The sequence below is a fragment of the Clavelina lepadiformis genome, chromosome 1, assembly GCF_947623445.1.
Source record: "Clavelina lepadiformis chromosome 1, kaClaLepa1.1, whole genome shotgun sequence".
NCBI lineage: Eukaryota > Metazoa > Chordata > Ascidiacea > Aplousobranchia > Clavelinidae > Clavelina > Clavelina lepadiformis.
In genome coordinates, this window is record NC_135240.1 from 12,277,817 (window position 1) to 12,299,952 (window position 22,136).

General features: G+C 35.8%; 1 protein-coding gene across 4 annotated transcripts; it reads right to left on the minus strand.

The window, feature by feature from the left end:
* Nucleotides 1-684: 684 nt before the first annotated feature.
* On the minus strand, nt 685-20,760 carry LOC143445352 (patatin-like phospholipase domain-containing protein 7). 4 transcript variants are annotated; one of them, XM_076944421.1, is made up of 33 exons: nt 20,619-20,760; nt 17,318-17,410; nt 14,922-15,009; nt 14,645-14,736; nt 13,992-14,254; nt 13,640-13,808; nt 13,361-13,491; nt 12,961-13,108; nt 12,736-12,818; nt 12,328-12,469; nt 12,092-12,168; nt 11,884-11,953; nt 11,630-11,686; nt 11,163-11,273; nt 10,962-11,084; nt 10,405-10,670; nt 10,191-10,314; nt 9,994-10,092; nt 9,764-9,902; nt 9,486-9,684; nt 9,028-9,196; nt 8,464-8,646; nt 8,094-8,256; nt 7,518-7,747; nt 6,857-6,926; nt 4,236-4,352; nt 3,891-4,042; nt 3,501-3,637; nt 3,289-3,418; nt 2,877-2,958; nt 2,655-2,752; nt 2,403-2,578; nt 685-703 (listed from the first exon to the last, which is right to left on the minus strand). In XM_076944421.1, the coding sequence occupies exons 2-33, from the start codon at nt 17,402-17,404 to the stop codon at nt 700-702; spliced, it is 4,179 nt and encodes a 1,392-aa protein (XP_076800536.1). In that variant the 5' UTR covers nt 17,405-17,410; nt 20,619-20,760; the 3' UTR covers nt 685-699. The 4 variants fall into 4 exon arrangements, with proteins under 4 accessions (XP_076800536.1, XP_076800519.1, XP_076800527.1 ...); XM_076944404.1 differs by lacking the exon at nt 685-703 and adding an exon at nt 716-1,932; XM_076944412.1 differs by lacking the exons at nt 685-703; nt 4,236-4,352 and adding exons at nt 716-1,932; nt 6,478-6,594.
* Between the last annotated feature and the right edge of the window lie 1,376 nt (nt 20,761-22,136).

The following is a 22,136-nucleotide window of genomic DNA, read 5'->3' on the forward strand; positions in this document are numbered from 1 at the left end:
TAAGTATCCAAGTCGCGTGATTAAATGTCGCAGTGATTATGTGTCGCGTGATTAAGTGTCCTAGTGATTATGTGTCGGTGATTAAGCGTCGCGTGATTAAGTGTCGCGTGATTAAGTGTCGGTACACCTATCTTTGACAGTTTAGTATCTCGCACAGCGTGAAGAAAATGGGGTAGTAGTATTTCAGGTATTTAAATTACTGGAATAGCGATGTCTACTTTACAGAACCCCATTTCCAGTTCAACTTGCCATGCAGCAGAGCTGAATACTAATTGCCGATATATACTTTCAAATTTTTATTTTTATTGAACTTCCGTAATAAACATTTAGCTCTAACGCAGACTTAAGCTAAGACGGTTTGTCAGAGCAGGAAGTCCGAAGTTTTCTTCAAGGAAAATCTGGAGAACAATTTGAAAAGCAAATGGATAAAAAAAACTTGGCAGAGACCCGACTTACTTTCCAAGATAACAACAATAAAAAACTCTTGTTTCTTCCGCATGTTTAATAACTTACTTGTGCAGAAATGTCCTGCGTAGAAGTTGTGTGATAAACAAAACCTAAGCCAAAACGTCCTTAGCAGTTTGCCCTCACTTGTTGTGGTGTGAATGCCGTAACAACAATGCAGTAACAACGTAAGAAATGGATCATTTCCTTTGGTAATTTGCTAGTAAGCTTGCGTCAAGCCAACCAAAACTCTTATTATCTGCCAAAAAGGCCAACTTCAAGTGAATTTAATTGGTTTAATTATTAACACAGTGGAAGATTTAATCATAAGAATCATGCATTGACTAGGCAATACTATACGGTCAAAGAACGCAAAAGTACAGTACATTTTAAACAAAACACAGGTTTTCGTCACCAACAAACGTTATCAGAAAATGGAAAAAGAAATATGTACAGAATGTTTTTTATACTCTAGCAAAATTGTGGCAAAATTCTTGAAAGTATCAACAAAGAACACTCAATTCAGAACTAATTCACAGCAAATGCAATACACCAGACACGAGACAACTACACGCTATTAGTAGAAAACATGAAAAGATGCAATGCAAGTCTGGTATCGTTAAACATTTAAGTAAACTTGAAAAATTGCAAAACAACGATAGGAAATAACCAAAAGGTTTTGAAATTAAATATGTGAATTGAGTTCACTGAGAGAAGTAAATAACTTAGCTAACGTCTTACCTGAAGTAGCTGACTAACGCACTTCAAGTTAACGATTATTATGGAAAATTCTTGTCAACAAATGAAGTATTTGTTGACTCGCCAAAGTCTTGAAAATCTATTATTACCCGGATTACTAACACGCGTCAATAAATGTGTTTAGGCCCCACTTGAAAGCTTATATTTCAGCACATCCTGTACTTCTAAAGCAAGCGAATGAACAATTACATGAACAACAAGGCAATTTTAGGGAAACAATTCAACTTTGCCCTAATGCTTTGAAATTTTGTTTTAATACTGTATATGGGAGCATCTTAATATCAAGATCAACGTGGGTTTGTGTATGATCGGATCCCTCGGTACTTCGTAAGATGCCTATTTTACAAATATACAACCTTAACATGCAGTATAAGATGTAGGCAGGGGTTATACGTGTTGCAGTGTCCGTACCGGAAAGAGTACATTTGGTGTTGCAACATGTGTATAGTAAGTATATTAAACTAAAAAACAATCATGCGATCATCAAGATATATTCTGATTGTTCTGTTTTACTCCAAATGTGCATCAGTCCACAAAAAATTCGGTTACAAAAACCATTCTTAGTTACTGGCACGTTTCGCTTTCGGCACATCTTGTTGCTTAAATAATTTAATCAAAAGTAAAATCAGGTTATAAACTACCAAATTTGCATGCTGTTAGACTAATCGTTTAAAACTTATTTAATGAAAGTTAGTTTATCAAACAAAATATGAATCGTCTGAAGTAGAGCTGAAAATGAAAAGATACGCGGTTAGAAAGACCCACTTATGAAACTTTCACAAAGAGAGTTTTGTATTTCAATTGTATAGAAGAAAACACCATGCAATACAGTGAAACTTCGTTATAGCGCGATCGTTGGGGTCACCAACTAGAATTTCGATAGAAGCGTGGTCGTGTTGTAACATGGTGACTAAAAATGTAATCACTTGAGAGCAAGCTGTTGAAATTTATGAATCATACACAGAAAGAACAGAAGAAAAACAATAGAAAACATTTGTTATATAGACGTTTCCGTGGATATGTTTCCACAAACTACAGTACAACCATTAACTCCAACTTTATATTGCTTGATTTGTGCTTCAATGCTTTATCGCGTTGCAACAAAGTTTCGCTGTACCAGTAAAACGTAGAAGAAAACACCAGCCGCATCAAATGAAGTCACACACAAAGCAAAGACTTATATGGACGAAGATAACAACCTTGAATCGTCTTCCTCTTCATCCGAGCTATAAAGCATGTCGCAAACCGCGTCACTACGAGTGAAGGCAGTACCACGTTGTGCGAAAGGGTTTCGACCGATGTCGTCCGAGCTACGACGTGTCATGATATCGTAATCGGAACCATCGGCTTCACCGGTATCTGTCAGGGATCCCATCTGAACAACGAGTTAAACTTTAATAAGTTTCATTCTTCGAATACAGTTAGCTTTTTATGTTGATCAGCTATAGTACTTTGTGCATATCGTGGGGTTCGCTTTTCATTCGTCTGATGATGTTCCGGTCTCCGTAGAATTCCGGGGTGGAATCGTATTCCAATTCGTACTCGGAATCTAAGAACATTATTTCGCAAATCACTGAAATTCACTTATATGGCTCTATTCATCATTCATCACTTACTTACAAATTGATTTAATAAGGAGTTTTCTATATTCCCATTTTAAACAAACAGCTGACCTGACAGAAGCTTGAAATCAAGATTTCCATCAAACTGTGTCACAAACTCCGACAAATCGCAAAAAGAAATGTCACCGCGTGCCTAATAAAATATATTGTTTGATGTATACTAAACCAGCTCACGAATTACCACTTTAAACGCAGCCCGGGATGTGTAAAAAAGCAGTCAACATATGCCTAGTTAAAGCAAATTGACAATCGCTAGATTCAGTGGTTCTCAACCGGGGTGCCATTTACGTTTCGCAAGGGTGCCGCAAGTTATTGCGCACTAATCACTAGTCCAGGAAAACGGTTGCGAAAATTATTTTTATTTAATGCAGAAACTTTTTGGTGTGACTGTGGGTGCCGTAAGCCAAAAAAGGTTGAGAACCACTGCGCTAGAACATAGGACATGGTGGAGTCCATCGCTTACCTTTCCGCCTGACACTTGTGATGTGCGATGACCACGCTCCGGCATTAAATCTTTCCAGAAGTTGGCTGTCCACTCATCAGTGAACGTCTTCTGGCCGTGATTGTATCCGAGTTCGTAAAGTTCAGCAAATCTAAAAGCACAGTTTCCATAACATGTCAGAAGGAGAAATTGTTTTCATACTTTCTTCATACTCCATGGAAAAGTAAGCATACTTGTGAAACTCCAGGGTTTTGTATTTGGCGATAGGTGGACGAACATAGTGGCAATAGTCAGCTTTCATTACTCTCTCAAGTAAATAATGACATGAAATGTAGGAGAGCCTTGACTGGATATCATTGATATCAGGGACCTGAAAACACATACAGCTGTGAACACGCTTATTACGGTAGCTTATACAATGATAAAGCAAATACTTTAATACATTTTAAAATGAACGGGTCATTGAGAAGAACGGTCATCCGTACAGTGCTACGAGACGCACACAGAATATAAATAAGTGGTAACAATCCATTAGCCGTGAGAAGATGAAGGAACTAGGGAATATATTCAACTGAGGAAAAGCTTTCACTGCTCAATGTTCATGTTGTCAAATCACGACTTACCTTGACCCTGCCTGTCCATCGCCCAGTCAGTCGCTTCCAAAGTAGCCACCATCCGGACAGATAATCGCCATAATTCGTGAAATCCATCTCAGATTGGGAACCGACGTCAACCGCAATCACTTTACACGCGCCTCTAGATCTTGCTACATCGCCTGAATTACTAGATAGCTTAAGTTATTGCTTTATGGGGTGTCATGTATACAAATACAATCAAAGCAAAAAAGTAACCACAATTTGACAAAATATCATTGGCTTCAAGTGTTCAGATTGAATGCCATGTAAAGAATGTATAGGGGCTAGAATACGAAGAGAACTGCCGTTCAAATTTAAACATCGGGCCCCTACCTGGGAGATTATTAATGTACCCTCCGTCCATCAGCAAATGGCCGTCCTTTGGATCGCACAATGGGGGAAGATAGCCAGACAATGACATGCTTGCTCTCGTATACCTCCACAACCAACCTAAACATGCGGCAAGCAACATTACTTGGGAAATATTGTTATCGGATAACATGAGGTTTGTCTGACGCACATATCATGTTTCGCTGTCAAATTCCCGTATCGACAAACCGATTTAGAATGACTGCGAGAAAGTAATACACTAAGCAGTACGTACTGAAGTTTCAAGGACATCTGCGAATTTGGAAAGCAAGTAACTAAAAGCAACAACAAAAAGAAGCCACAAGACAAATAAAAATTCGAGCATTTAGATATGCCATGCCAGTTCAATTATAAATTACGGACAAATGAATATTTGATAACGTCTGCAATTTTCAAGGTCATATGGTGTTAAAAATGTCTTTTACCAAAGAGCCAACGTGCTTAGTCGAAACAGATGACATGAACAGGCTATCAATAAAAACTATGAGATTACTATGCGTTGTAGGATCGGTTAGTTGTGACACAAGCTCGAAAATCGGATTTTCTCATTGAACACAATCGATTGAAATGAAATACAAACGGCAACAACGTCATACATTTCGTTATGGGACAACATTTGTTAGAGACGTCATATATTTTTGAAAAGACAACCTCACATCACCTTTCGACAAAACCAAGTCAACACGTTAATGTTTAAACGCTTAAATCATTTATAATCGACGCTAAAATAACATTCAATGCCAGACAGTTATTCCGTTAGCGCGCAGTAATGACAAGAGATTGCAGTGTCTTCCCAGAAAACGAGTGCTTCAAAATTTCACAGGTTCACTTGGGTTATCGCTATGACCGTCAAGTTTACTTCTGGACCGCACACGTGGATCATTAATTTTGTGGATTGTTTTTCTATCCACGACCAAAGCGGTTCAAGTGATACGAGCTAAGTTAAAAAGCGCAACGAACTCGTATATTTCGGAAGCGCCAATCACAATGATGCGCTTTGTAAACAAGCTGCATTCATATTGTGAAAAGACAAACATGTTCTGATGTCCATACGCTAAATAACGATAGACCAAAAATTCAAATCGTCTACACTAATTACATGACAATCAGTATAAGGCTCTCTTTAAATATACATATGAAAACTTGGACAAGTATCGGTGAGTCAAGATATGGGTACTTCCAAGAGCATAACCATACTTTGGAAACAACCGACCGCTCTGTAGTAACTACCAACCACCCACTCTGTAACAACTACGGACTAGTTTATGTAAATCTACTATCATTTCAACGTGTTTGTGGCAGCGCATCAACCATTCGAAGGAGGAAGAACTCTAATTATGAAGTATTCAAGGTTGTGGTTTTAACGAGAAATGTTGTGAAAGTATTTTTGTAAAACCTCAAAGTAAACCTAAATCAACTTTTGCGGTTTGCACTCGGCACGAAGTAACGTGGCGTCTTCTCAAGAAAGATAGCACGTATTCATCCCAAAACGCAACATGGGATTCTGAATTCCAAATCTCATACACATAAAATATACAATGAATTTAAGCTAAACCTAGGATTAACCTTTGCGGTTTACACTTGGCTGGTGCAGAATTTAACCGCGTTGAAATTTCTATGAATATTTGCTAACACCAGTCATAGCCGGAATTGGCAGAATTGGCAGAAATCACATTACCAACACTTTCAGCAATCTCCACGACATAAATGAATGGGAACATTTATCACTTCGATTGAAACAGTCAATTAAAAAGCAATGTGTGATTTACCACACAGTCTAAGTACCATGCATCGAAAATGCAAACTCCATTAATTAAAACACACAACAACACCCACACAATCCTCAGACATCCATTTGCTGTGGACTTTCACAGGTTTGCCCGTTCTTGCATTCGTCCGAAAGCAAATGTAAAATAAGATGAATAGACGCTGAAGGCGTTCCTCTAAGGCCACCGAGCGGAAGCCAGCTACTGCAAATACTAGTATGCGAAAAACAAAACGAAAAGTGACACACATCAAGCGCAAGGTTTTAGCACATAACTCTGCTTTCAATAACATAATTCGTGCTGGCTATTTACATTTTGGAAAAGATCATTTTCATCTTTTCCTTAATTTTAAGAGGACCCTTGTAGGAATGAGTGGCTGCGAATCAGCAGCTATCTTCGTACTTTGACCTTATTACGAGCTACATCACAGCCTCACATGCCTGGAAGGTTATTGACAAAGCAGCCGTCAAGAAGAAGATGGCCGTCGCCGGGATCGCACAGTGGTGGAAGGTAAGGATGATATGACATACTGGCACGGACATACTTCCAAAGCAGTCCTGACCAGATTATTTATGTAGAAGAAATTAACATCAAAAGAATTTCGAACAGAGACCAATGCACAAAATGATTTTTTCTAAAATCGAAACCACAACCTGAAAACGATATCACTAGCTGTGTATGTCAATATCTGCACAAACAGCGCAATTAGCATTTGCAATATTTTCATTTTTTTAAATTACCAGTAAAGTTAGCCTAATTCATAAAAAGCTGATATGCACACTGTAAAAGCAACAAAAGAGCATGCCAGAGACAATTTACCGTCAGTGTGCACTCTCATTTCAGATGAAGTGATATCGGTGGTCACAGTGAAATAAGGAATCCATAGATCCTAAAACAATACCAAACATGAAAAATGATGGAAATGATAATTAGCTTCGGTTATCACTAGTATGCGAGTTTCCTCAGTTAACTGTAAAGGAGTCGTATATGATGAGATTTTGCGATTTTCATTATTTTTTTTGACGTTCTACGAAATAATTAAATAAAAGGGTGTTAGACCATTCAGAGGCCAGCAAGGCTGGTGTTGTTTTTCAGTGCGAAGATTACCTTAACAAATGGAGCGTTAAAAACTTCCAGGTCGCATGTTTAAGTTAGCCTAAATTGTGGGTGAAAATTGACGAAATTTGACTGATTTTGGTCCAAAGTTACAGTTTTGACTTTAACCTTCTATTGCAATAGTTAGAGATATGTCATTTTTTTAGGATTTCAGGAAATAATAGTCTAAGTCTAAGGCATAGTAAAGTGGCTAACATAGCATAGTTCAGGGGGCCCCATGTGGGATTATTCGATTGATTGCATTTTTTTGGTGATTTCACTTTATAATAAAATAAACAAAGAAATTAGGCCTTTTTACAAGCTTATACGGAGCCTGATTGTTCACGCAATATACAGCAGAATGCTACCACTGCATATATGGTACCTCAATTTGAATATCCTCGAAAATCATTTCCATAGCTTTATTGAAGGAAGCACCAGAAAACATGGAGGTGAAAGGATAGGTGAGATCGAAGATTTTCGACATAATCGAACTCATGTCATCACATAAAATTTGTGTTTTCTCCTTCATGATATCAATATTTCGATGTGCGGCATATAGGCCTCCCATAAACGCACCAATAGAGGTTCCGCCAATCATATCGATCGGGATACCTGTAATGTGGACGAAACCGTCACTCACTGGGAATGATTTAGGCTCAAGTGTGTGTTTGATTTAAACATAGAAAGCATGCTAGCGTGCGGTTATAACAGCTATATTTAGGCTATGTGTGCGGGTTTTCGATTGTAACCATGTTTCAATGTCAGGACTATAGGCGTCAGACTGTCTCTATGTTAATGTTCAAAACGTATATTTCCAAGAAATATGCTGGTTAATTTAGGTGCTGACTTAACGACTGACATTTGTTTACCGAGGAAGAAAGATAGTATGCAGAGCATAGCCCAAACAGGGCATCGATATATTGAGAAACAGTAAATGAAGCAAAGTCGTAAATAATACCGGCAGATATTATGGAATACAGAATTCCAATCTGGGAAAGACCGCGAGCTCCGCCGCCGCCCAACACCAGGGCAACCGAAGTACCAGTAAGAAACCTTGCAAGTCGCGAAAAGTCGCTGAAACGATCAACCGGTTTTGCAATCAACTTCTCCCAATATTCATTCTGAAACAACAAAGAAAATACAAGCATGATAGAAAATATGGATAAGTCATAATAGTGTCACAATAAGATAATTTGTGTCAGAAGAATTATAAATAGTAAAGATCGTAAAACATGAAGTACGATTTAAATTTTACGTAGCAAAAACAAGTGAGACACTACCATAGATAATACAAATGTAAACAAAAACCAGTATTACTATTAGTTAACCATTTTCGATTTTCTTGTTCTGGCAAAAAGTCGCTTTGGTCCTTTGACATGCGTGTGGTCGGTCAACCAGCCTCGCATGTTGAGCCACTCGACTGTTCGTGTAGGCCGCACGATACCGGGACGGTGCAGAAGTACAAGCATTTTAAGAGCACGAACGGCAACCGCCTCAAGCTCGGATTCCAACTAAATATTTGAAATAATCTGTTGTTTTGACGAACACTTAGGCATATGAAATAACAGGTTCATAAGAAAGGAGACTTTTATTGGATTTTTCCGAAAACAAAAACTTGATTCAGATTTGGCTTGTAATTTAGTGGCGGTAATGCTTGGTTGTAATCTTAACTCTTCACTGAGACATGTACAACTGATCACATAATTGCACATATCCATCTATAATTATCGTCACAAGCAAATGCCGTTTCTTGATTGATAGTTGATAAGTCCGATTGATATAATTGGATGATTGCACATTACAAAATGCCAACACGCAGCGATTAATCGCAAACACTTCTATTTGATGCAAAAAAACAAAGCGCTTGAATTCTCTAGAACTTATCCATTTACCTCACCAACTGCGGGTTCTCCATCGCCAAGAGCAACTATGACAACAGCATCTGCCTGCCGAATGCAACGTTGTGTCCATGTTGTCATCTCACTGTCCGTCTGATATAAAACCATCTGGTTCATATCTTCCTGGTGGGCAAGCCAGTTAGATAGGCGGTACTCGTGGACACTTCAAACAACAAAGAAAATATTTTCATATATGTCGGTTAATTAAATTTCTGATTGGTTTAATTCCATTGCCACGTGTTGGTATTTGTTTCTCATACCATTTTATTTCAAAAATTAATTTAGTATGTTTTTATCTGTAAATACGTAAAGGTCTAATTTTAGTGCGCCGAAAATGAAAACCCATCAATTAAACTGTACAAACACAAAAAACTCCTATTGTCAGTCTATTTAAGAAATAACAATTTAAACCTTTCACCGTTACTCAAAAGCAAAGGCATTGTGTCACCAACCTGTCCAAAGCATTATTTCCAAGTCGTTTTTTGACGAACTGACTACTCAGCCTGAGAACCGACTGTCCGCAAATGTGGGTCAACGAGTGATGAAGTTCCATCGAAAACTTGGTTAGGGGAACATCTTCGGATGCAGGAAGAATTGCCACCGTGGACAGATTGGCAAGATGATTTGAAACATCACCATACGCGAATGTAGCTACGACAGTGAATAGGTTACAAACTCTTTCATATCTGGGTCATAAAAACAGCGGAAAATGTGCTAAGAGTCATTTTACTTTCTTCCGCCATCGTTGCTTTATGAGAGAGTAAGTCTGCAGGTCTGTTTTGCAAAGTTCTTCTTTGCGAAAGCATATTACCGAGAAGTTTTTCGGACATTAATGTCACCAGCCTCGTCACAACGCCAGGATGTTGACGCTGTAATATAGTATAGTATTTAAGTACTTTATCACATAACGTAGTATGTGTGATACATAAATGCCATATCTATAACGCATTTAAAACTTACACGAATGTGTTTGACCAGGCCTTCGGGTATCTTCGCCAGTTCAGTATCTCGTACAGCATGTAGCGACGTAGGCCGTGGCATTCCACGCAATGCTTCGTTCTGTAAAGTAATGCTTCGTATAGGACTCCGGGTGTAAGTTGAAGGAATTTTCTAGCAAATGCGAAATTAAGTTTTCTATCACTTTACATCAGACTTACCATTCCTACGATCTCTCCTTTGCCATACTCGGCGACGAGTTCTTTTTTGTTGTCTTTCTTTGTACACACTGACCTCAAGCGGCCGTGTAGAACAATGTACATGCAGTCGCTGATTGTGCCTTGCCTTCAGTTAAAACGCAATAAGTGTGGATAATAACCCATATCGTTATTCGTTTACATGTAATGACAAGTTTTCCAAAAAAGTTATATCAACCTGTATAACGGTTTTCCGGCTTCTATTAACATCCAGTCGAGCGCAAAGTCAATCTGACGGACAAACGGACTGATACGAATCATAACGGTGTGGGCGGTGTTTAGTATCATATGAGGATATTTGCGCATCATTGTATAAAAGTTGTGTCTTGTGATTCGGCCAACCACAGAGTCAGACTTTGCACAAACTTTGAAGAAGGACGGCTCACCAGTGAGTACCGCAAGCTGACCGGTGAGCATGCCAGACTTGGCCACAAATAACATAGCCTGCGTCAAGAGTAACTTTGGTTAGTTAGCATGACGTCTGACGCTATTTACATTTCATTTGCATTTAATAACGAAACGCGGCACAGGCTAAACTTTCATACAATTAGTTGAACCTTGAGTGAATGCATTAAATCATTATATACTTAAAGAATTTTTCTTCTTCAAGTTGTTAGTTTAGTTATATTATGTGAATACGAAATACACTTAAAATGGGTCAAGTGGCAAAAGCCTGACCAGTTGGAGCTCCATAGTTTATTTACAAGCAAGTAAAAATAAATATTGGTATTCTACCTCAGTTGGTTCATCGTACCCAACTTTGTGAATGGTTTGTGATAATTTCAAATCACCAATGACCACAAAGTACAATGACACGTCCTGGTCACCTTCGTTGATCAGCTGATAATTCTTACAAACCTATGAACGGATACAAAACTTCAAAACATATAGTTTAAATTATTTGTGGTAATATGTGTTTACAACAACGTGTCTAACCTTTAAAAGAGTAACGTTTTCTTTTAATAGTTCATGATCATCTATTCCAAAAACTTGGCACAAATCATCGGTAACAAGATCAAGTACTTCAGGTTCATTGAGCTCATACATCTGAAAATACACAAACACATACATAAAACGACAAGCGCTTCAAACTAAATTACATATTATACATGTGTTTTATCTGAATATAGAATAGGTTACAAAAAAGCACGGTGATATCATAATCATTATATGCATTGCAATGCTGAAAATGTAATACTATTTGTAAATATATGAAAATGCATTCGCTGCATGTACGACATCGATACCCATTAACTATATCAACTATCTCAAGTTATTAATGAGCATTTTTACTAAGATCAAGGTCAAGAACTCAAGGTGTTACTGGAAATAGTGTGATGGTATATTTGCAATCTAAAAGTAAATTCAAATGCAACTTCCATAATGCGTCAATGCATACAAACCTGCACATTTTGGCAGCTGTCATCACTATGGCATGACATCTCAGAAGGAGACCGGTCCTAAATTGACGTTGTTAAATTAAGTTGCTATTGAACTGATGAGATTACGAGGTCTAGTAAAATGACACATGTGAAATGGACATATAAATTTACTACAAAATTCTGTAATTTCTATGAGATGTTAGTTTGGATTTAGATAAGCAGAATGAATACTGAATCATCAAGAATAACTGTACACAATTTAAAGGTTAACTCACAGTCTCAGTTCTCGCCATTCTGATGGACTCTAACATAGCTGTTCTTCTTTCCAGTGGCAAACTTGACTGTCTAAAAAGTCACAGAACAAGTTGCAAAATCTGCACAACTCAACAAATACCGGGTACAAAACAAACAGCATCAAAAAGTGCCTATGTCTAAGAGATGTATACATTTTACAAAAGGTTTAATCACTCGTTTAGTAGATACCTGTGAAAAACATTATCATTGTCATCAACTACAGTATCGAATTGATTAAACCTCAGTTGCTTCACTTTCTTCGATTCCTGAGAAGGTATGAATGTCAAGCAAAGTTTAGTTGTCAAAATAGAATGTACAGCATGTGATAACACACAACACAAGCAACAAGGCTATTTCTTCAGCACAAAAAAAAGTAGAATTAAATAAGAGATGCTTATATAATAAAAGTATTCATTTTAACTTACATTAATCGAAACAGGTTGCGATGCAGTTCGCGAAACAGTTTTGTGAATGGATTCAATGTCTTTGCTGTCAGACTTCAATGGACTTGGAGAAGTTTCAGATTTTTCTAACCCCAGCTGCTCTGCCATTTTACTTGCACTTAAACTGCAATAAAGCATTTTTTCTTTTAAAAAGGTTGATGCAATCCTTGCCGAGAGTTACTTTATGGCAAAAACTTCGACACAAAAGTGAATTGCAGAATAGTTTGGAACGAAGGACTGTTCATAAGTAACAAGGCACCAAAAAATTTAGAAATACAATGTTGCACCACTATTGAGGTAAATAAACATATTATGAACAAAGACAGGTACGTAAGTAACATATTATCTCTTGAGAATATTTCAAAACATGATGAAAATATAATATCATACTTATTCTTTTCAGCCATCTCAGACAACACAGACATTGAAGACAGTTTGCGTATTGAAAGTCTGTAATCCGCATCTCTATTTGTCTAAAAAGTAAGAAATTGAAACAATTTTGGTGAAAAATACTGCCTCAAAACTAATGCTGTTGAAAAATAAGAACTTTAATTGATAAAATAAAGCACTGGTAGTTACTAAATAAAAGATGTAAACAAACCACTGGTTACTTACTGGCTTCAATAATTCTTGTGACAAACCCAGGTAATTATGGAGGGCAAGAAAGGTAACACGTTGCATTCGGGTCATTATAACTTGAACTATTTGTACCAAAGATTCATTACGACTTTTAAATGCTTCACAAAATGCTTCAGCAGGCAAGCTAAATTGACCGTTTTATAGTGTAAGTGATATACTGATGCAATACAATTAATAAGTTTTTTATTGTAGTTAATAAAAAACCAGATTTAAACCTTTTTCGACATTCTAAACATAATATTGAATGCAAAACATGATACTTTGCACAGACCCGACAGTTCATACCATGCGATTAAAAACATTGTTGCTCCACCACAAGTTTTGGAGCAACAACTTCACAAGGCTACCGAAGTAAATCAGTATAATTCAATCTTACCGAATGACAATGGACTTCTTAACAGCTCGAGCAAAGACAGTTTTATAAGGAGCTGGGTGGCCAGTCAAAACATCTAGAATACTAAGCAAACTTTGCAAGCTTTCCCCAGCTGTAATTTCACTGAGTTTTACCTATTTTGAAAACAAAAAATGAATCATAAGAAAAACTATGCATGTTTTTAAAAACCGTTACGATACAATGCCAAACAATGAAAGTACTGTTCATAAGAAGTACTTACCAATATTAAAAAATATTTTAAAATATAAAAACAATTAATACCTCACTAGAATCTCCTGTGATGTACAGATTAACCTGACCTTCCTGAACCACATAGAGCCATTTATCCTCATCACCGACTTCAAACAAAGGATCTCCTTGATTTAGATTGATTGTTTCCATGTGCCTACACAACTGTAGGAAGACTCCTTTCTCAAAATGTCCGAATACCCTTAATTTAATGATAAAATTAGCATCATGTAAGTTATGCTAAATATCAGTAAGTTTGCATTTAAATGACATAAAGAGTTGTTCTGAATCACCACTCAGTGCAGTATTTTCAGAAAGTAGTTGAACCTAACACAGAGCCAATACCAATACAATTGAAATGGAGGTATGAATTTTTCCATCTTACTTTACACTTTGTAGCAAGTATAAGACTTCTTCTGGAAGATTAGGGACACCTTCATCATATCTATCGGCTTCCAGAAGCATTGATGGCAATTCCTTTTTCTTCAGGAGAGAAGGACCTTTTTTCGCACTAAATACCTTCTTTGCGAAAATCATCATCCTTTCTCTGTTTTTTAGTCTCCTGCCAGATCTACTGTACTCAGGAACAGAAACGCCATTCTTGATGAGTGAAACTTGCCGTTGCAGTTTTGAAGCTGTATCTTTTCCCTGGCAATGGTTGCACGTGAAGATTTTAATCATGTTAAATAAATCATTGTTATAAAATGATGTGTAATTCCGAGCAGCACTAAACAACACCAATACACTTTGACCACTAATCCACAATCAATCAATTATAATGGTGACGTTGCTGCCTTGGCAGTACGTAAGAACTAGCTAAAAGGGTTTAATACGAACAATGGTATCCAAACAAAACAATCAAAAAAGCATTTCATATCATCACGTTATTGTTTCGAGTACTGTAATTAATTGTAATAGATTTTTAAATATTATCGAAAAATATTCAAAGTATTTTACTGTAGAAAGCTAAAACATATTAAACAGTCAACAATGCACAAGAATTGACATGAAATATTTAACTGTTACAAACAAAACTACCTTTCGTAAAACTTTTCTTGCATAAAATTGAACTTTGTCACGTTTTCGAAACCTGTATTTTCTATTTTGCTCGACTTCAGGAACAGCAATCACTAACAACAACAACGCATGTTACTGTTTAATCACTATAGGGATAATAGACTATTATTGGCAAACTAGCATGTGGAGATTTCAACTTTTCAATGAATGAGTCAATAACTTTAAAACTCAATATGTTACAACTTATTCCTTTACAGCTATGATAATTAAGGAAGGCATACTGGTAATAATTTTCAACCTGGTGTTCGTAATCTAGATTTCATGAAGTAACTTGTTGTTAGAAATGTAGCAAGAAGTGCTGCAATAAAGCTCAATCCCCAATAAGCCTGCAAAGTGTAATAGATCTTGAGAAACATGTACCATGATACATAGATGCCAACAGAGATTATTACATTCCACATCCATATTATTCCAGAAAAAGCCTTCATCAGGACTTTTTGGAAATATTAAAAATGCTGAGATGGATTTAGAAATAATAGGCCTACTGCAAAATATGAACACAGTTAAAATAGTGATATAACAGATACTTTGAGTCAAGAAATGTTGGCTGCAGCTATCTACTCTCTATATACACATATCTTGAGCCTAGACACTGATTGTGCATAGATAGTTTTCATTATAGGAGGTGCTTAATAGCTGTCTGCAGCCTACAACAATTGAAGCATTCTCCCATGACAATATATCTACTGCATTACGCAAATAATTATCTTTACTGATATGAAAGAGTGTTGCTTTTGTTTACATTTGGATAATGAGTAACGAAAGCAAAACAGTGAGCATCGCAATGTAGCATTGCATTATTTACAAGCAAAGATGCGTGACAGCACGCATGTTCTTTACATCCTGTATGCTAGCGCAATCCAACCAACTTTTATGTCCAATAAGCAGTTTCAGACTATGAAGTTAGAAGAATAGATATATATTTTTAGAATAGTTTTCAGTTATCGTTCTCAAATGAGAAATAGAACAGAAAAGCATATATTCATAAATCATAATAGGTACAAGGGGAATATGGTACACTACACTAATTCAATTACGACATTTTGAACACCAATGGACAAGACACCAGTTTTGCTAGGTATATAATTCATTAAAAAAAAACTTGGTCAAATCTAATTACAAATGCAGAGCAGTAATGCAATAAATTTGTCAAAATTAAATTGTGCAAGAGAATGCCTCACTTTTTGGAATCTTGGTTCATTTATTGTTTTTAGAATTTTGGGCAAAAAAAACTTTAAACCATTTGATGAATCGTTGTAATTTTTAACAGTGTTCACAATACACAGGTAACAAAAAATATCAACAAATAAGCTCAGTAAAGTATATTATACATATAAAATGATGATATGAACCTGACCAATACTAACAAAAACTGTCTGACTATCAATAAGCAGTGGTGGTGAAATTACGTAACCCAACAAGCTACTTTTGAAAGTAGTAGTATTAATTATTACCCACGAAAAATCAGCTCCACTAAAAGTATTGCTGCTTAAGATTACTCAAGTAAGAAGTAGTTTGAGAAGTAGCTTTCAATCTAAACTATGAGGTTGTGAAAGCACAAGTTACCAAGAGCTTGTAAGCAACACAACTGCAGGGAAATATATAATTTTGTGCAGATAAATAGTTTCAGACATACTTTTGTCCTTCGTCATAGCATTGATAGGTGAAAATCAAGTTGTAGACTGTATATAAATGCTTTGTGCAGATGTGATTGTAAAGTAATATAACTGCAAATTATATTATCTTCGAACTGAAACACTGACTACTTTCTACATCAGTAATTGGTAAACCTACTCAAGTTTGTTACTTTGACCAAAAACTACTTAAGTAAAAGTAGAAGTAACGATGAACAAAACTGCTTAAGTGCCAGTAAGTAGTCAGAATGGAAGGAATCTACTTAAGTAGACTACTTAATTAAAACTACTTCTTTACTGACCACCACTGTCAGTAAGCAGAATTCAATTAATACATCCACTGGGTCAATACAGTACCACCAATAATTTATTACATTCAAATTGCTTGGGATGGAATTTTCCTATTCATTCCCCATTATAAAAACCCAGGTTAATACATCCAACCACCAGTTAATACAAACACTTTCACTTCCCCATGAAGGCAAATTGTTCATTATTGTCTTTAAATAATAATGGAATATTTAAAATTAACAAAAAAATGTAATTGAACAAGTTGTATAGGAAAATGGCTATTTACTGAGAAAAACAACTAGCTAGTTATGAACAAACATCTAATCAAACAGACCATTTTAGAACGTAAGTCATTGCAGTTAAAGTGGACATGCTTAATGATATTAAAGGCTAAGTCGTATATGACCATCTCAAAAACACACTCCCAACTAAATACGTCTTGCTGCACAGATTTTTCTGTGGTGATTAAATATATGCAGTGCAATACATTGATTGCATTTTACCTCCTAGTAGGGGATCTGTTTAGTTGCAGTTTTAGGAAAATCCAGCATTACAACCACTGCTTATTACAACCAAAATCGGCTGGTCTCAATGTAGATGTTTTAAATAAAATCTACTGTATTATAAAATATATATTATATATATTTGGCACAATAGGCAATCAAATTTCTTGCAAATTACTGTACATACTGTAAACTGCTTAACCTACCATAGAATTCTCAAATTCAAAGAAAGTATTCCCAACGGTAAACCAGCTGGAAAAAATATCCGTAATATCCTGTTGCAAGAAGTCCATGACTGCCTGTTGAAAAACACAAAATGAAAGGAACATCAAATGTATATTGAAAATTATTATGTAGACATTGTGACATATTCAAAATTGTGCTACACGTAAGACGTATTATATATAACTGACAAAACTGGGCAAATGCTCTTAAAAATATCACTCAATCTCTTCCATGTACAAGATGTAATATTAATGTTTGTAACTCGATTTGACGTGCCAAACACAGCCATAAAAATGACAGTCAATACTTGCTGTCTAGTGCAATTATGTATATATAGGTCATGTCACAGCGAAAAGCAGTTCCCCAAAATCAAAAAAGAAAAAATTGGGTAAAAAAATTGCAACTTGCTTAAGACATCGGTTCTATTTAGGTTGAAGAAGTTTTAGATTTATATTACGTTCAAAGTATCAGCACCGGTATTTTTTCAAACTTCTGCACATGTTCATCAAAACACAATTAGGCTATTACTATTATTGAAACGATAGCATGCTTAAATATTTTTATGATAAAAAATCCAAAATTTTGTGATTAAATATTATCTATAATTAACTGGCCTGAAACTGCTGTCCTTTGCCCATTACTTGGACAAAAATGCTAGTATTTTGCCAAATATTACAAAATGTGCACCAAAATTGAAATTTGGACTTCAAATTAAAAGCCTTAAATGTTGTAAAAACAATTGTATGGGAAGTTTGTAAAAGTTTCTAAGCTTAATCGTTTCTTGGATTTAATTACCCCTAGGCCTACTCAGTAAGTAAATATGCTTGGTTTAAAATTTTTATTCCAGGGCTGCATACCAAGCAGGGCTTTCCTCTGTTAAAGAAAGATTATTTTCTTATATCATCCAAAATTTGCTGGTAGTTATATTTAGTGATCTTTTAAGATGTTTTAAGGGTGGAAACAGTGTCTTAAATTTCTCCATCAGTCGCTTAAAATTTATATTTCGGCAACTACAGCAAGAAATTAGTAGCTATACAGTTTTTAATAGTCACGTTCTTTTAACATTTCTTAGAGGTCACCCACATCAAACTTTAAAAAAAACATTGATTATAGTTATTAGGACTCACTGGCAATTGTTTATATAAATGACAGGTTTTTAATAAACAATGGGCAAACAAAGAGACAAACAAGTTGCAAGCTGAAATAGGCCATGTAAGTCTAAGAGAGTGGTAAGCTCCCAAGTCAGAAATGATTAGATGCTAATATTTGGTTTTATATATACATGACAAAAATAATTCTATCACAAGACTATGATTTTCACAAATGTGTGGTTCCAAGCTCAACAAACTATATATATATATGATACTACTGAATTTTTTCTAAGTCTGGTAAAAACTAGATAACAGATTATTCTGATCTAGCTGTCAGCTGGTCTATAATTACCAGTTACCTAATAGGCTAATATTGGTTACAGAGGCGGAGCTAAGAGGTTAAAACAGGGTAAACATTTCTGCTGTCAATCATTTTGATATTTCAGGCTTAACAAAACACAATTCTGTATTTCTTAATCAGTAAGAGTTGCTAGTCAATCATTTAGACTGTTTTGTCAATCTCTACCAAACCTAACTAGGGCCAATCGGCGCTATTGCGGCCGGTAAAATTGTTTCTGAAATTACCGAAAAATTTTACAACGAAAATAATTTTTTTTTTAATTAGCCTCATCTAATATTCCTAATAAACAACTCCAGCAAATTTCAGGGAGTTACTCCAAGTAAAACGTTTGTTATTACCCTTAGAACATGACTATTTCAAACTAAGACCAGAACGATATGAAAAACAGCAAAAAAAATTTTTTCGCTCTGCAAACTAAACTGCTGTTTCTCCCGCAAATGTTGCTCTTTTTTCATTCTTTTTTCGCACATGAGTAACTGTATCCTTCTTCTGTGTATGTACAAAATTTTAGGTGTCGATGTGTATTTTTTCAATGTTTTTTTTTTTTTTTTCTGTGTTTCATCACAATTACAAAACAACCCCCTAAATGCGGACAGCATAATGTGGTCATTCTCGTTTATCAAATGCTTTGTTTGCACGTGATTATTTGCTTACTTTGGTCTACTTGCGCAATATGGAGTCACCAAGTAAGAAATCAAGGAACTCTTACGATCAAGTAACGCTAAATGCAGCTCTTTCAGCTATTTGCTAAAGTGGAAAAGAGGTCCGGTTAAACCGTCATGGGTAGCTTGTGATTTCTGGGATCATACCAAATGCACCAACCTCAATATCGAGGTTAATGAAATTGAAAACGTGCAGTGGTATTGTGATATGTTTGTGTGAAAATGGTGCTGATAAAATTTTTCGGTTCTTTTTTTATTAGCATCGACTCTCAAGTGGTATTTTCTTGAATTGTTTCTTGTCGTATGAAATAAACAAATACATTATCAGAAAACATGTTGTACCATAAAGTTTTAACATGTACACGAGTATAAGCTTGCCGCCTTATTCCTTTGGAATTTTTCTTGTACTCGATGCAGGCTAAGCGTAATGACTCACTTTTTATTTTGCATTACACTGTAAACATACGATAATCGTTACGGTTAAGTTTCGCTTATAGGATATGCGAGGTATACTAAAAACGTTTAAAACTTGGCCCGTCCATTATATAAACGCAAAAGTAAAATCGAATCGTAGTGGTTGCGCATCGTTTTACACCAACTAAGTTACCTGAATATTCTTCTCCCTTATTCTTACAGTATTTATACATACATATATTTATTATACAGTTATTCGATGAATCAATGAATAAAAACAATTTATTTTGCATTGCTTGTAACTCCAATGTTCTTCTTCAGTCTTGCACACAACAAACGGCAATACTGTAAAAGGCTAAATTCTTCATAAAAATACGTCTGCAAAAGCAGGGAAATGCGGACGCATTTATTCAGATGTGTGGCCGCATTTGCAAGGAGTGTCTGTAATTACCCGGAAAAAGTAGTCTTGGAAGAAATCGTTTTGCTCCGTTTTTGCATCAACAGAAAATAATATAAAATTATAGTAAAAAAGTAGATTAAATTCTGCAGAATATGGTGAAAAAATTTTTTCGCTAGCCCCAGGCAAACGTATTTAACATGAGATTTAAATCGCAAAGAAAAAATGTAGCCGCAATACCGCCGATAGACCCTATGTATACTATATATATAGTTACACTATATAGTAACTGTATAGTTTGCAACACTAATGCAAAATATATATAAGCCATGTTAATTAATGTATACACATATATACCTTTAACAAGGGGTCAAGAAAGGCAAGTCAAAATTATAGCAATTAACCATTAATACATCAACTTCAGTGATCTAAAACTAATCATTAACCCCTCTTAGCCGTGTAGGCTGTTCAATGTTCATATAATCTGTGAAAAAAATTGTACTGTATATTGATTATGCTATATTTAAGTACATTATCATCAAAATAGGTAAATTTAAAAATTTTCAAACTGAGCAGAAAACATAAAATCTGTGCAGTTTTCTTTGAATTGCTTCTGATGGAAATGCTTCTATTATTGTTGTTTAAACGCTAATCTACGGAAGTACAGGAGAAACAACACTAATCTGCTAAAGTACAGAGGTACTGTAACAATACTGCCTTGGGCAAGTGAGAATGAAGTCACAATACTAACCTAAATGGAAAGTAGTGTGCAAATTGAAATACTGTATGTGGCAATTTTCAACTTTAAATTCAGAAAATTTTTTCCAACCCGAAATTAATCTAAATATAATCCGCACGGACCCAGCTCTTGCTTTTTATGTTAGCGATTAATGTTGTACTGTTGTTATACTTCCGCATTCACACAATTAAATATTGACCTTCTGCTCTAGCCTATAGTGGAAAGCATGACAGCTGTACTTTCAAGGTTTTTAAAGAATGTGCTTGGTGCACCCGAAAGCTTCTCTTTTTTCATCGCAATAAAGAGGGCCCACGCAGGCATTGTGTTCAGTCTAGTGTTTATTGCAAACTGTCCTAATACATTATTTTACACCTAGTCGCCACAATTATGGACGTCTTGAACCCCGAGATCTCAATAAAAAGTGCCATGCTTTCCAACCTGACTTCTGCTGTTTGTGGCCGAGATTCACATAGACTATTGTATTTTATGTGTGCATGTTGATAGATAATGTTAAAAAATAAAATACAGTTAAATCATTAATTTCATACGGGAAGGTGATATCCTCAATAAGAACCATAATACAGTTTGGATTGTAATTATAAGGTATGCGGGAGGCCAACCAGAATCCAAGGGACAACACTAATGAACGACCAAACTGCAGAGTTTGAAATAGCTCATATGCAATAGGAGCACTCAATAGCAAATATTACTGTTTTTGATATGAACTACAGTGGCGTATATTAGATGTTTAATCTGTCACTTAATGACTTGGACAGATTCAATAAGCACAAAAAGTGCTCTTTTTAAAATGCTGTAACTCCGGAAACGCTTGAAAAGCTTTTTCTTAGAATTAAATTCTCTTCTTTTTAAGCTCAAATTTAGCAAAATCTGGGACTTCGGGTGAAGTAGCTGGTTGATTTGACATGGAATGACAAAATTGATGCTTTAGTGTACGCCATCACGCTAAAAATTGCATCTTTTGCATGCAAAATCTGCTTTTGGAAATTGTCGTAGGCTGCTTTCCATTCGGAAAATGGGTCTAGTATACAAGTGTGCAACAAGATGACGTCACAGTATTAGTAGCTGGGACCTAGTATGCAAAGGCATCCTGTCGTCGTGCACTTCTATACTAGGCT